At 38.2% G+C, this 14,653-nt stretch overlaps 1 protein-coding gene across 7 annotated transcripts in view; it reads left to right on the forward strand.

Moving 5' to 3' along the window:
* Positions 1-14,210, forward strand: part of LOC149138932 (uncharacterized) — a 251,773-nt gene extending 237,563 nt beyond the window's left edge. For all 7 annotated transcript variants that reach the window (XM_089452900.1, XM_089452904.1, XM_089452902.1 and 4 more), the window contains 2 exons: positions 801-915; positions 13,501-14,210. In XM_089452900.1, the coding sequence (XP_089309026.1) occupies positions 801-915; positions 13,501-13,988 (603 nt within the window). In that variant the 3' untranslated portion in view covers positions 13,989-14,210. The remainder of the gene's footprint in view (positions 1-800; positions 916-13,500) is intronic.
* Positions 14,211-14,653: the final 443 nt, after the last annotated feature.

Below are 14,653 nucleotides of genomic sequence, written 5' to 3' on the forward strand. Positions count from 1 at the left end.
GAGCAGAATGCTATGTCAGACTTACTCTCCAAGCGAGGGGCTTCTGTCATTCCTGGGCAGATCTGGTTCGATTTCCTCGTCAATGGATCTATCTCCAGTTTGGGGGCTTTTTTCTTCTAGTGATGGATCTGTTTTATTTCTTTTTGGCATATGCCCTGTTTGGACCTGCTGTTCATCTTTCTGATCTTTTGTTGTTGCAGGGTGTCATTTTGCTTTTTGTATGGTTTTCTCAGATCTCTCTTTATTGGCCACATTTTGATCTGGTTCTTGCTTCATTAGAGGAAGCTTTGGCCCTTGACTCAGGTCATTTCCCTTTGCGATTCCATAGACCTCTCTTTCTCAGTCTTTGAAGAAAATTGGGGCTAATAGATGTATACAGAAACTGGCATATGTAACTTTCTTTTGTTTTAATTAATGGAAGAAGTTTTTCTTTTCGAAAAAAAAAGATCCTACATTATGAAGCCAGGTTTTAAAACATGCTCTATTTTCTATTCTCTATGCACAATTCTGCTAATTGTTAATTTGTATCTGTACACATTCTCAAAGCTTTTACCGTTAATTACTCGGTTTGAAAAGAAGAGCATAATAATTTGAACTCCTACTGAACTTATAAAATCAGCTATTTTAGTGAAAGTTGTGCTTACTGTGTTGTCAAAATCTGGATGCTGACCTTTCATGGTGAAAAATTTAGCCTAGATGTTTATGACAGTTACAACAGATTTATTGGAAAAATAATTTCAGTATAATGATTTAATCTAGAAGCAATTTGCTGACAATTTATATGCACTCTACTGCTACAGGTTTTCAGAGATCACTATCCATCACACAAGCCGTCACTTTCCTTGGAATGCAATTGGGATGGAGTCAAGTTTTGTCTTCTTGAGAAGCATGTTGAAAGGAAGAGAAGTATTCCAGGTGCAGGCCAAATAACGTTACCAGAGCATTATGAGGGAATTTATATTCAGAATCCTCTCAAATCTTCTACTATATAGCACTGTAGCAAAGTAGGGTGCACACATGTTTACACTAACAGTGGTGGAGAGAAAATAAAAGATATATTTTATTGATAACACTGCAACTATACATCACTCATTCAGAATGAATCACCAGAGGTGACATATTAATAGCACCCCTAGCTGGTTAACCCTAACATTCATCATTACATTGCTAACAAGACAATAACACAGAAATTGATGATCACTATTGGTGATTTATATCATAGATTTTATAGAGTCCTACCACTCTAACAACTCCCTTAACACAAAATAACATATTTTAATTTATGAAGGACCCTTCTTGGGCATGTTATACATTTGTATGAGTCATTAAAAGAATAAAAAGGCCCTCCAAGACCAAGCTAAAGCATCTCCTTCAAGTCGACTTCAAGATGGGGTAATAGATCTACACCAAAAGACATGTCGGCTCACCCACAGTTCAGGTCGGCTTCTTTGATGGGCAAACTACTATAAATAGGGCAGCTCGGCCTCATTTCAAAGACAACATTTCGGTCAAGAAGAAGTCTGCAATAAAAGGTGCAAAAAGGAGCCTCATAACCAATGAAGAGGACAGGAAGAGCGAAGTCTTTAGTATTGTTTTTTGGTCTGTTTTGAGCTGAATCACTCCACACGTGCAAAGTATATACGCTGTCTGTTGCAGAAGAAGCTGAAGTGTTGCAGTCCCATTTGTAGGTCAAGTCAAGGAAAAGACTAAGGAGTATCTCAAGCCGATTTGTCAAGGAAGTAGCCTCCACCAAGAGCAAGGATAATCAAGGGTCAAAGTTGGTCAACCTCATGTTCTAAGGGTTTTTGAATTAGGGCCGAAGAGGTTGCAGGTCTGAAGTAGAGAAAAAGGAAGCCGAATTCTGGAGGGTAGCCGAGAAGGAGGAAGAAGCAGAGGTTGGACTATTGTTAACTCGAGCAAGAAGGACCTCATCAAGGAAGTTGTGTCTTGGTATTGGAGTGGAAAATAGGTCAAGGGTCTTGGTCTTGGTATTCGTCAATTGAAGTCTCTATAAGAAGAAGAATTCGTTTGGGTTTTCCTCTTAAGTGGGAGAGGTTTTGGCCCTGGCTGATCGCCTACATTTTGTGTCTCTTGTCTCTTTATTGTTTATGCATGGGTAGTTTGTTTGATGAAGAAGAACACAATAATAATCTAAGTAAAGAGAAGATTCTAATCTAAAGAAGTAAAAAGCATTCACAAGCAGTGATCATTAATAGAGAAATCACCTAATCTTGATGCCCTAGATTTCTCAACATGGTATCAGAGCTAAGGTAACAAAGTCAAGGAAGGGCATCTTATCAAGGGACACTCAAGAATCAAATCTCGAGAAAGACATCGAAGCAAATTGAAGGATATCAAAGTGAAGTCAAGGTCTACAAAGGTATCAAAACCCTAGATCTAAGAAGAAGTCTACACCAAGAAGTCTTGAGATCCTCGAAAGACCACAAAAACCCTACTCAAGTTGAAGGGACTTATAAATCAAATTTCTTGAAGACTATTCATCCTAGAGAAGCAAGATCAAGGACGTTGTCATCATCTTCAAAAGTTCCAAGGCAATTTCCTCTCGTTGAAGCAAGGACCTTACCATTGAAGAAGATCATCCAAGAAGCATCAAGATATCATCAAGAAGTCATCATTATCAACAAGGACATCACTATCAAAGGATCTAAAGTGATCTCCTTCTTTTTGGAGTCAAGGATCACTCTTGAAGAGATGTATCTTCATCAATGAGAAGTTCTCTATCATCTATATTATCATCAAATTCAAGGAGGTAGCAAGTGGAAGAAGCATCTTCACAAGTAAGTCTGAATCTGTCAAAATGTCTTTTTGCAAGGAAAGAAACAAATTGGTTGGGGCTTCAAACTATCTTGTATGGAAGAAGAGGACAGATTTGAATCTCAATGAAAATGAGGTTATGGATCATGTCAAAGGATCTATCACCAAACCAGCGAAAGAAGATGTTCAAGCACTTGCAAAGTTTATGAAAGGGGAAGTGAGGGCTCAAAGGATTTTCATAGAATCCATCAAGGATCCCCTCATTCCATATGTATCTAAACTCAACACCTCTAAAGAAATATATGACAAATTGGTAGAGTTGTTTTATGTAAACACTGCAGGCGAAGTTATCTATCTAAAACAAGAACTCTACAAGCTAAGGATATCGAAAGAAGAAGGAATAGCCTCATACTTTATGAGGATATCTGAAATAAGAGATCAACTTCAAGATCTGGGAGAAATAATGTCTGACAAGGAGATGACCACTGTAGTACTAAATGCACTACCAGAGGAGTGGGGCAACTTTAGTTCAAGTATTTATGGGAAGAAAGAAACTACTCCATTCCAAGATCTATGGTGACTATGCAGGATTGAGGAAACCACGCTGAAGGCTAAAACTGATGTGGGATAAAGTGAGCAAAATCAAGCATATGTTGCTATGACAAAGAGGAGGAAAGTCTTGGAAATTTGGTCCTCAGAAAAAGAAGAAGAACCTGCCTAAGGTTCAATGCTATGGATGTCAAGAATATGGGCATTACAAAAGAGATTGTCCTAATCTCAAGAAGGACAATGACAAAAGAGGTAGAGAAGAAGCCCATATCACCGAAGAAGTGGAGGGAGCTGAAAAGAAGAAGTCCAAGAAAGAGGAAGTAAGAGATCTCTACTATGATTGAGATAGTCTTCCTCACTTAGTTATTTTCAAGTTCCTATTTTCAAGTTCTCTATTGTAAGATATGGCTATCATGAATCACTAAGGAAAATGATAGGATGCATCATGGCATCATTGAAGCATTAAAAGAAAGAGCTCCTGATCATAAGAGAAAAATAGCTGAAATAGAAGTCTATGGAAGTCAACTATGGAAAGATATAGCTCTTGGTAACCGCATTAGAAGCATAAGTGACACTTATGGGAAAAATAAGAAAAGGTCATTTAACACGAGGCTCATCATGCATCAATCAAAGGGGAACATTTGCTGGATGAGGATGCTCAAGATCCTCTATTGGAAACTTCATCGGAAGGTTCACCAATAAAAAAGAAGCAAGGGTTTCATCAATAATTCCATCTTGTGGGAATTTATGGGATGAGGGTATGATGATAAAAGAGGTAAAGTAGATCAAGGGATTGAAGTTCTTTCAATCAAGGAAGCTATTGATGGAAGTCTGGATGAAAAATGTGGTATGTATGCTTGTATTCAATATTGTAGAGTCATGTCATATGGTTGCAGGTATCATGGATAAATGTTCTATCTCGAGAGCATGATCAAAAGAAAGGATCTCCTTCTTTGAAAAGATGCAACAAGGCATGGGTCACACATTGTCTAGATGACATCAACATAATATGTCCTCATATGATACATGAGGTGGTTGACAAAATTGGAGGAACTATGATTAGAAGTTCCTAGAAGGAAATGTGTGAAGAAAGAAAGGAAGAGATCATGAAATACACAACCATGGAAAAGGCAATCAACATCCGAGGACTGAGAAATTTGACTAGGATATCTCCATGAAAGATATGAAAGATTTTGATGTACTCCGGAAAAGAAAGAGACCCTTGACAGTATATATCTTTTGGAGATGTGTCAATGTGTATGCATGATGCTGATGCGAACTAAAAGATGTCATGATGAAGGACCATCACAAAGGTAATTTTGATTTAAAGTTCATTCCTTTATTTTTGAATGATATATAGATGGGCTTATGCGGGGCTGCCAAGGGAAGATCTTTGGATATCTTCCACCACCGATGTCCATGTAGTAGGATGAAAGATCCTTAAGGAAACATGGCATGAAGAAGGCAACATGGCATGGAAGGCCAGATATGAACAGATGGATCACTTTTCGATGAAAGGAATAAAGACATGACTAACTCATGATGAAAGTGATGGACGGTCTATGCCTTACGAAGAAGTCCCGTAAAATGTCGATTCCTTGACAAAGAAGAAAAATTCATGACATCAAAGGAAGGAGTTCTACAAGCAACTGGTTGTTCCATGATCTCCGCCTAGAGAGCTGCTGGAATCATGTCCCTATTTAAGAGGGAGCTTGGGTACATTCCTTTATGGAATGGGTTGGTTGTCCCCGATTAAGAGGGAGTGACAGTTGTGGTTTTCTATCTCATGTGTTATGCACTAGACCAGGACTAACAGTCGTAAGTCTTAGTGAATGCCATGAGGAGAGAGATAAACACATCATTCTTGTCTTCACTTGGGAAGACAGAGTGGAGGATTGGGTAAACATTTGGCATCTGATACTCTTTGAGGATGAGTTAGGGCATCCAAGATAAGAGTAGTCGTAGAGGATTGATATTCTTTAAGGATTGGGAATTCTAGACAAGAATAGTCCTGGTGAAACATACTCTGAGAGAACCCGTGTGGAGTATGTTCTGAGAGAGACAATGATGAGGGTGTCTATACATCATTGGTCTTGCCAGCATTGTGCTATGATCTTGTGGAAAGATAGAGCAGTTAGTCAAAGCCTTGCTATGTGACAATGTTGGTTGATATGATGCTAAATAGATGGGTTACCATTCCGACTCTTCTTATGAGAATTCTTCACATTGAGAATGTCCAAGTACCTTGTATGGATTATGAATACCTACCTAGTTAAGAGGGAGTGTTGAAAAGTGTAACTAGGTTCGGTCTTCATAATGACATGTGTAGTTATATTTCATGTAATTGATGTAAAGAAGAAAATATAATTATTTTTGTAATGTTTGTCTCATGGGTTTCATGAGCAAGGAATTTTATTTTTAGTTAAGGCTCCCATTGTGAGCTTTTAGGGTTAGTCATCAAGTCATAAAGTTCATTAAGTCAATGTCAAAGTTTGAAGACCCTTCTTAGGCATGTTACATATGTATGTGAGCCATTGAAAGAGTCAAAAAGACCCTCCAAGACCAAGCTCAAGCTCCTCCTTCAAGTCGGCCTAAAGATGCTTCTAGTAGGACATGTCAACCTAGGCACCTATTCAAGTCAGCTTATTTTGGATGGGCAGACCACTATAAGTAGGGAAACTCGGCCTCATTTGAGGTGCAAAATTTCTGTCAAGGTTTGAAGTAAGAAAGAAGTGTGAAAAGCTCAAGAAGGAAGTCTCATCTCCAAGCGAAGAAGAAATGAAGATATACAAACTATTTTGGATCTTTTTAGGGCTGAGGTCCATCACATGTGCAAGGAGAAGTATCATCTGCTGCAGGGAAAGCCGAAGTTATCTCAGTCATCAAAGGATGTCGAATTAAGGAAGAAGTCTAGTCAAGAATGCAAGTCGAGTTGAAGGAGAAGAACTCTCCATCCTAAGCAAAGGGATCAAGGGTTCAATCTTGGTAGTGACACTTCCCATGTGTTGTAACTAGGGCTTTTGAAATAGGTCAAGAATTGTAGGAGGCCGAAATCTGAAGGGTAGCCGAAAAGGAGAGAGAAGTCAAGCAATTTGACCAAGTGTTGACTTGGGCTAGAAGAAGAAGCCGTGAAGAAGGGTTTTGTGACTTGGTCTTGGAGAGGTTGTTGTGTCAAGGGTCTTGGTATTCGTTAATTGAAGTCTCTATAAGAAGAAGAATTTGTTTGGGTTTTCCTCTCAAGTGGGAGAGGTTTTGGCCCTAGCTGATCTCCTACATTTTGTGTCTTTTGTTGCTTTATTGTTTATGCATTGGTAGTTGTTTGACAAAGAAGAACACAACAATAATCTAAGTAAAGAGAAGATTCTAATCTAGAGAAGTAAATAACATTCACAAGCAATTATCATTAATAAAGAAAGCACCTAATCTCGATGCCCTAGGTTTCTCAACACTCACTGCTTGAGTCATGACTCCCTCTGTTGGTCAATGTTGGGATTGTCTCAAACTACAATTTGTACAAGCTCTTATGGTTGATCTCAATCTACTTGGCCACTTTGGTGTCTGAGGGTTTTATGAAAGCCCTTCGCTGTCTGAAGGTCACCTCGTACCCCTTATTCTCCAATGTTGAAACCAAAATGAGATTCTTCTTGAGCCCTAGAACATAAAGGACATCTCTAAGAAACAAAGGGTTTCCCTATTCCCTCTCAATCTAGCTATACTAGTGCCCTTGGCTCGGTAATTTCTCGTCATCTCCCATCTCAATATGGAATTACATGCCCTTCTTTGTCAGTTTCTAAAGTAGTTCTTGTTCCCTGTCATATGACAAAAGACACCACTATTTATATACCATAAATTGGTATCCAGGAGCTTGCCATGCAAGCAATAAGTGAACTCATTCTCAAAATGAGAAGAGAACTCGTCTATCTCTATAGAGGTTCCTACTTGGTCCTTCTTGGATCCTTTTTTCTGGTTAGGGCACTTAGTGTTGATTTTTTGGGTAGCATTGGATGTGATCTAGCTCCGAAATTTTGTGGAGGGGCTCGTATACATGAGATCACCAAGACCCAGAAATCGTTTGGTGAAATTCCACCCGGATTGTATTCTATTAAAATAATTAATATTTTTAATGTGATTCCTAAGTCTAAACTTAAGAAAATTAAAATATTAATGGGTATTAATGAAAATATGGGTGAGAAGCTTCTAAGAGATGAGGATCAAGTCTAATTTAATCTTAGCCGTTGATTAGAGATTAGATCACGACTATTTATTTCTCAATAGGAAAAGTATAAATGGAGGCTTGGGGTCAATTGGAGAAGACACACAGAGAGATTGAGGAAATCGATTTTCTGAGGTGAAGTTCTCAAGAGGGAAATCGATTGGGGAGATCTTGCAGCTGAAGGGCAATGATAGTTCGGGACTATTGATAGAAAGGCGGAGAGAAACTTGTGGAGGTAGCGTAGTAGCCGAGAGAGCTGACACTATGCCACTCTGGGCCCACGCAGCCTTGACACAGAGCCAGGAGGGCCAGCGCAGAGAAAGAGCTGCCTTCCACGCAGAAATTCGAGGAGCTACCTGAACAGTTGGGAAAGTTGACACAGTGGGCATAAGTGCTGATGCAGAGCTGACGCAGAGCCTCATAGAGCTCCACACAGGCCCATGCAGTTACTGTGAAGGGGCAACGAAGTTGTAGTCGGGGCCAACTAGTTCTGCTATCGGATTAGCCGGATTCTGTCGGGTGAAGTGGGGTAAAACTCACTCAGGTTCTTCGCCATTGTATTTCTCTGTCACTGGTTTGCCAGGAGGGCAACCATCATTTGTATTCAGAACTTCTGCTTAATAATAGAAAACCCTCAGAGGTGCTGCACCGGTTTTCCCGCATTGGGTTTTTCCGGGGACGTTTAGTCCAAAAATAAGTGTGTCCTTTGCATGGATTTTTTTAGTACTTGATTTGTGTAGTGGTGTAGGCTGCAGTGTATTTACATTGATATTTTCTGAATATTTATGAAAATAACTTGTTAAATGAAGAATACAAGTAGGTAATATAAATCAGTTTACTGCATTAGGATTTTTGGTTTATTAGATTCAGAAATTTTCACACTTAGTAGCATTGTTCCCAAATTGGTGGCGCAAAAAATACTGGATCTTGCTGAGATCTTTCTTCTTCTTTTTTCTCTTGGAGTTGTTCTTTTTGCCCTTCAACTTGCCCCCTTTGCTTGCTAGGGAAAAATTTTCTTCCTCTTCGGTCTTGGTGTGAGACCCTGACTGAGTATGTCTGTGAAGTTCTTCTTAGACACAATCACTCCATAGTCCCTCCCAGTCTGGAAGCTTCTCCTTGGCACATATTCCATCCACAAAATTTTCCTAAGCCTTGGTGAAACCCATTAGGGAAAAACTCACCAAGCCTCTATCTGGAATTTTCTCACCCACACCAACCAACTCATCTCTCACTTGTGTAAACTTGGTGAGGCAAGACACAACAGAATCTGACTTGGTCATTGTGATGGTCCTCAGTTTATAAGGTTGATCTTCAACAAGCAGGCTTTCAATTTGCGGGACTTTATAGCACTGTTGATAATATCGGCGATATTCGAAAATATCGCGATATTTTTGGCAAAACGATATATCGCCGAGAAAATATCGCGATATTTTCTGTTTTGATAATATCGCGATATTTTCAAAATATCGGCAAATATCGGCAAAATATCGCGATATTTTGAAAATATCGGCAAAATATCGGCTATATTTAAAAATCTGAAAAAATTATTTTTTATGCTTGCCGATATTGCCGATAAGATATTTTCTGGACCCTCGCCAATATTTTGCCGATACCGATATTTTCAACACTGGTTTATCCTTCAATACCAGCTTTTTGGCCTTGCTCGAGCCTTGATAGAGGCCAATAATGGTTGTCCACATAGATTTGGTTAACTGCTTCCTGATCAAGTGAGGGATGATGTGGTCTTTGAATCCTTCCAAGATGATTCTCCTTGTCTATCATCTCTTTTGTTATGCTAAGCCAATTGTGAGGGTCATTGGGGGTGGCTAGAACATTATCCACAAAGTCCCGCACCCCTTGTTCCTCTAGAACCACACCAATTCTCTCACACCATGAGCAGAAGTTGGACACATCGTCCAACTTATCCTCAAATCTGAGACCCTGAAATGCCATATTGCCAATTCACACTGCCCAGAAACCCTGGCGGCCAAGTCGAATTGGTGAACTCGCTTCCTTTGAACATAGAACTTGCTCTTGAAGATAAAACATGTGCTTGGTCTTCAATCAGAGGCTATGCTCTAATACCATGTCAGTTTAACTTAAAACAAAACAATTGATTTATGATTTTCTAAGTATGCAACCAAAAATACAAATAACTGTTGTTTTGAAACTTAAATCACAAATACGATGATTTTTTTGAACTATAACATGCACAACATAAATAAATAAAACTGAAGAAAAAAACACATTCAACACATAAGATACCAGATATACCTAGGAAACCCCAACTTCGGGGATATCCTGCAAACTGTTTGTGTTTTCTATTAGCTTCAACAAAATAATAATCTTCAAAATTTTCACAGCAAGGGAACACTTCCCCTTTTTACAACAAAATCCTCTTGGTAGTTGAAGCACGCAAAACTAAATCAACCCCTACGCACTTGTGTCGTTGTACGACCGTGCAATATGGCCTCTCTGTGCACTATACAAACTAGGTAGGTTGTTAGGGATGGTCTTTGCCAGAAGATTAGGCAACATTATATAGCCTCGAATTAGTTATAGGAGGGTGAAAATTTCGGGTGCAACAAAATTTTCCAAAGTCAAAAGCTATTTGACCATATGAAACCAAATGAACAAGTAAATGAAAGACTGCATGAGTAGAATATGTCGTCGAAAGGCAGGGTCAAATAATGGCCATTGGATGTGGATCAATAGTGAGAAACAAAAAAGGTCGTAAAGCCTTCATCATCTTGTTGAATGAAAAATGGATGAGTACTAAGTGGCCAAAAGTCAGATAGGTGAATTGCTGTCATGGTCTACAAATCCCCAAATCTGGAATGCACTCATCATTACAAATCTTCATGTTAAATGATATGTGGCACAAATTTCAATGTGTAGGTAGTGAACTATATGCAATGTGCAAACCATGTAAAACAAACAAACTATATAATATATGCTACCCAAATATCCAATGCTAGGGCACATCAACGACAAAGTTGCTTTGTTTTAATACCATGTGCATTGTGGACTATACATTGTTATCATATCATGGGTACATGCTATGTTGGGTATTTTCCATTATTAAACCATAATTGGTGGGGGTGATTACTGTGCATTATGTTCATCATAACATTGCACAACTAGGCCCTCAAGGCGAATTTTCAATTTTGCTTAGAAACGAATGATTTCCAAGTATGCCCATGAAGCTCCAAAAATGTGTTCAAATGACAACCAAAAGCATAAATCACTACAACGAGGCTTGTGTCACACGTTACTTAGCATAGCTAGCAGAACAAAACCATGGGCCTAATAAAGTAAATAATGCAAATGGAGGAATGCTCATATGATACCACTGTAAAATCATCAATTGAATAAAAGCCAATTGAGCCTCTTATGAACCATCCACCAATCAATCATCCACCACTAAAGCCTCTCCTGTTGAGAAATCTATATGGCAATTATTATAGTGATTTGTCTTTTCTTGATAACTGCTTGTGATCTCTTTTTACTTTTTCTTACTTATTAGCTTCTTTACTTATTATTATGTTTGTATATCATCAAACAACTATCAAAACAAGAAGAACAAGAACAAGAACACAAAATGTAGGCTACAAGCCAGGGCCAAAACCTCTCCACTTGAGAGGAAAACCCGCAAATCTCTTTTCTTCTTTTATAGATTCCTCAAATGACGAATTCCAAGACCTCTAGATCAAGACCAAGTCCAACCCTTCCGGACGATGTGCATTCTTTGTTCAAGTCAAACCCAATCAAATCTCTTCCAGCAGCACAGCTTCGACCCCCAGCTTCAGAATTTCGGACTCTATTGAAGATCCGAAATTTTTGGCCCTCCCAGCAGCAACTCCTGCCACGTGTGAGCTTATTTTGGCCTCCCAAGACTTCTACTGACCTTCGCTTGGATTTCTCCTTCCTATGGTGCTTGAGGATGGCCTAATGTGAACTTTACTAACCTTCTTTCTCTTCCATCTTCAAGATCGAACCTGTATAAAAAAAACCCTAGTCTAGCAACAAAAACCCTAGCCTTCCATTTCATGTGTGAGAGAGAAACAGCCCAAAACAAGTCTTCTTCGTCCTCTTCCTTCTTCGTTGCCTTTCTTACTCTTCTTCTTCACTTGGATGAGTGAGTGAATGAATGTCTTCCAAGGAGGTCGAGTTCCCTCCTTTATATAGGCTTCTACAGGTGGATGTGGCTCCTCAAAATAAACTGACTTCCCAGCGGCCAAGCCGACTTGGTCTTGAAGGGTATTTTGAAACTTTTAATGATAAAAATATTTTTTCTTTACAAGTTACAATGTGCCCGATGGGGTCTTCAATTTATGACAATGATTCTTTTGACTTCTTGACCTACGACAAACCCCAGAAGCACTCAATGGCTGCTTGACCTCTAAAACAAAAGTCCTTAAGCATGAAACCCATTCTCCAAAAATAATAATAATAATATTTTTCTTTAATTTTACAATATACAAGAATCAAAAGTACATTTCATATTTATGAAGACCGAACCTAGTTACACATTTTTCAACACCTCCATGCCCAATATTTTTGTTAGAATATCCTTATGACTCACGAGTTCAAGTCTTAGGGATGGGATCCCCTTGTTTTATCAAAACACTAGAATTCTGAATGTGAGCTTGTGAAACACAATTAGGTAAAAATGGATGATAAATCATTTTAAAACATATTGAACAAAGAAAAGTTACAAGACTTTGTGGTTCTGATCCTGTTGGCCAGAAATGAAGTTAACAAATTACACATTATATGTGGCTGTGTTGTAATTGTTATGACCTGTGTGGTTGGGTAAAGCATATTGTTAATAGCCTAACTATGGCTCTTCATCACATTCAAGCCCTCTTATTCATTGATCTTAACTCCATAACTCAATTGAATAGGCACTGGTCTTGGTAAATTCCAGCACCCATCTTATTCTAAAGAAAACAGTAAAAACAATCTTTTTGAGGGTTTCTCCCCTTGTGCTGGAAAAGAACTAGTTTAACATGTGTGGAAGAGTTGCAAGGTGTCAGTGGGAAACCTTCTTAAGTGCCCCTAGGGTTACACTTTGTAACATTTGAAATTCAGGTTTGGGAGGTAACACATTCATTGGGTGGTATACATAAATTTCAAGGTTTCTGCATAATATATCACTATTAATTAGTTGCTTTGTTTTGGAGGCTTTTTCAATTGAGCATTAATGCATAATTGGCATTATTCATGCCTGATTGATACGTATTGTTCTATTACCTCCACTACAAACAATGCTTTTCACTGGACTGATCACCCTCTTTTTCTTCATGACAAAGTCAAGCTTCAGTGCTGAAAAGTCAGAATCTATGTGCAGATTGGAGTTTGATGACCAACTGCGTAGCAGTATATAACAGTGCATTTGACATGCCATTGTTTGTTTTCTGCTACATCACTTGCTTTCCATGATGTGTTCTTCTGGTGGGATGTTTTACCTTTCACTAGTATTTATTATCTCAATCTTTGCTACACAATTATATTTCTTCTGTGAATATATAATGTTTCATGTACAAGGTATATAACTAGAAAAGATGCATTGTCAAATGATTAATTGAAGAAGGATACTCTCAAATGATATGACATCATATACCGAATGCCTTTATCTACCCCTCCAGGGCATTTGGACCCCTAGAGATTTAGAATTTTAGACCATGGACTTAAATGTGAAAATATGTTGTTTCCTGGTATCAGTTTCAGATGATTCATGGACTGCAGCTTCAAGCGATTGAATTTTCTAGTGCTGTTCTTATGCTGTATGCTGCAAGTTGTGTTTCTATAATTCCTGTTTTCTTGTGACCATTTTGTATGACTTTATTTGTCATTCAATAATTAGAAGGAACGAAGGAGAGTATTTGGTAAATTGGGAAAAGCCAGTTGAGCTCTTCTCAAATTTCAGAGGATCTCATAATTTTTATGTCTTCTTTCAGAAATGGCAATGGATGCTGCTGAGCTGGAGCGGGACAGCTATTCTATTGGCAAGGAAAGGAGAGGGCCCTCAACTAGTGCAGCCGCAAAGAACAAAAGGGATGCAACTGATCATATAGCTACTCATATTAGAAAACAAGATACTAATGTAAATAAGAATACTGGCCGTAGTGGACATATTTCGTTAAAGGGAGATTCTTCAAAGGATGGGTTTGATGGAAATGATAGTTTGCATGGTACCAAACTTTCAAATCCTACCTTATTAAACAGTTCTCGGCCTTTAGAGTTAAACATGGCAAGAAAGAGGAAAGTGGATTTCGTTTCAGTTAATTCACCGTACAAGACAAATGCAAAGTCAAAAAAGGCACATATTAAGTTAGATGTAGATGAGGATGATCATTCGGCAACATCTCCAAGTGGTGCAAAAAAAGCCTCAGATCCCTTTTTCAATCTACTTTTTGTTGAAAACAGAAATGGTTCTGTTTTTTGATTTCATTCTTACTAATCATGATGTAGTAAAGAACGAGTTATTCTGGTCTGTCAACTTTTGTAAAGTCCTGGTCTCAAAACTTTTTCGTCAATAAATTTCCTGAAGTTTTGAGGCTAGAAGCTCCATTTAGATTTCAAGATTCTCTCCATGTTCGGTTTTAGGCATCATTCAATACACTTTGTTTACGTCATCTCTATAATAAAAGGATGCTTTCAGTAGTTATATCAATTACAAAGCTCAACGCTTTGATCACTTTCATTCCATACCATTTAAGTTTCCTAGTTTCTTGGTAACTTTTGGAATATTTTCTTTCAAGTTATTTTCAATCGTTATCAGGGAAATTAATTATCGCATGATGGCGAAATGTAAATTTCCAATGCAGCAATGACTGATAAATATTTACAGAATGTGTTAATCAGGGTGTTGTACCTGGACATTTTGGTATCTTTACTGGTTTATCAATTTTTTAGCAGACTTGATATACCTCTATTGGTGAAATAATAATTATATCATAAATTAACACATGAGAATATTTAAAACCCTATTCTAAATAGATATTTTTCTGATTTCTCTTGGTAGAATTCCAAGAAAGTAGTTTTTTGGATTCCTGGAGTAAAACTTCTATAATTGATTGTTTTCATTTGGAATAAAAATAAATACGTATA

This window comes from Pinus tabuliformis, chromosome X, assembly GCF_031772625.1.
Source record: "Pinus tabuliformis cultivar Carrire ecotype Pingquan chromosome X, CPIR1, whole genome shotgun sequence".
Lineage (NCBI taxonomy): Eukaryota > Viridiplantae > Streptophyta > Pinopsida > Pinales > Pinaceae > Pinus > Pinus tabuliformis.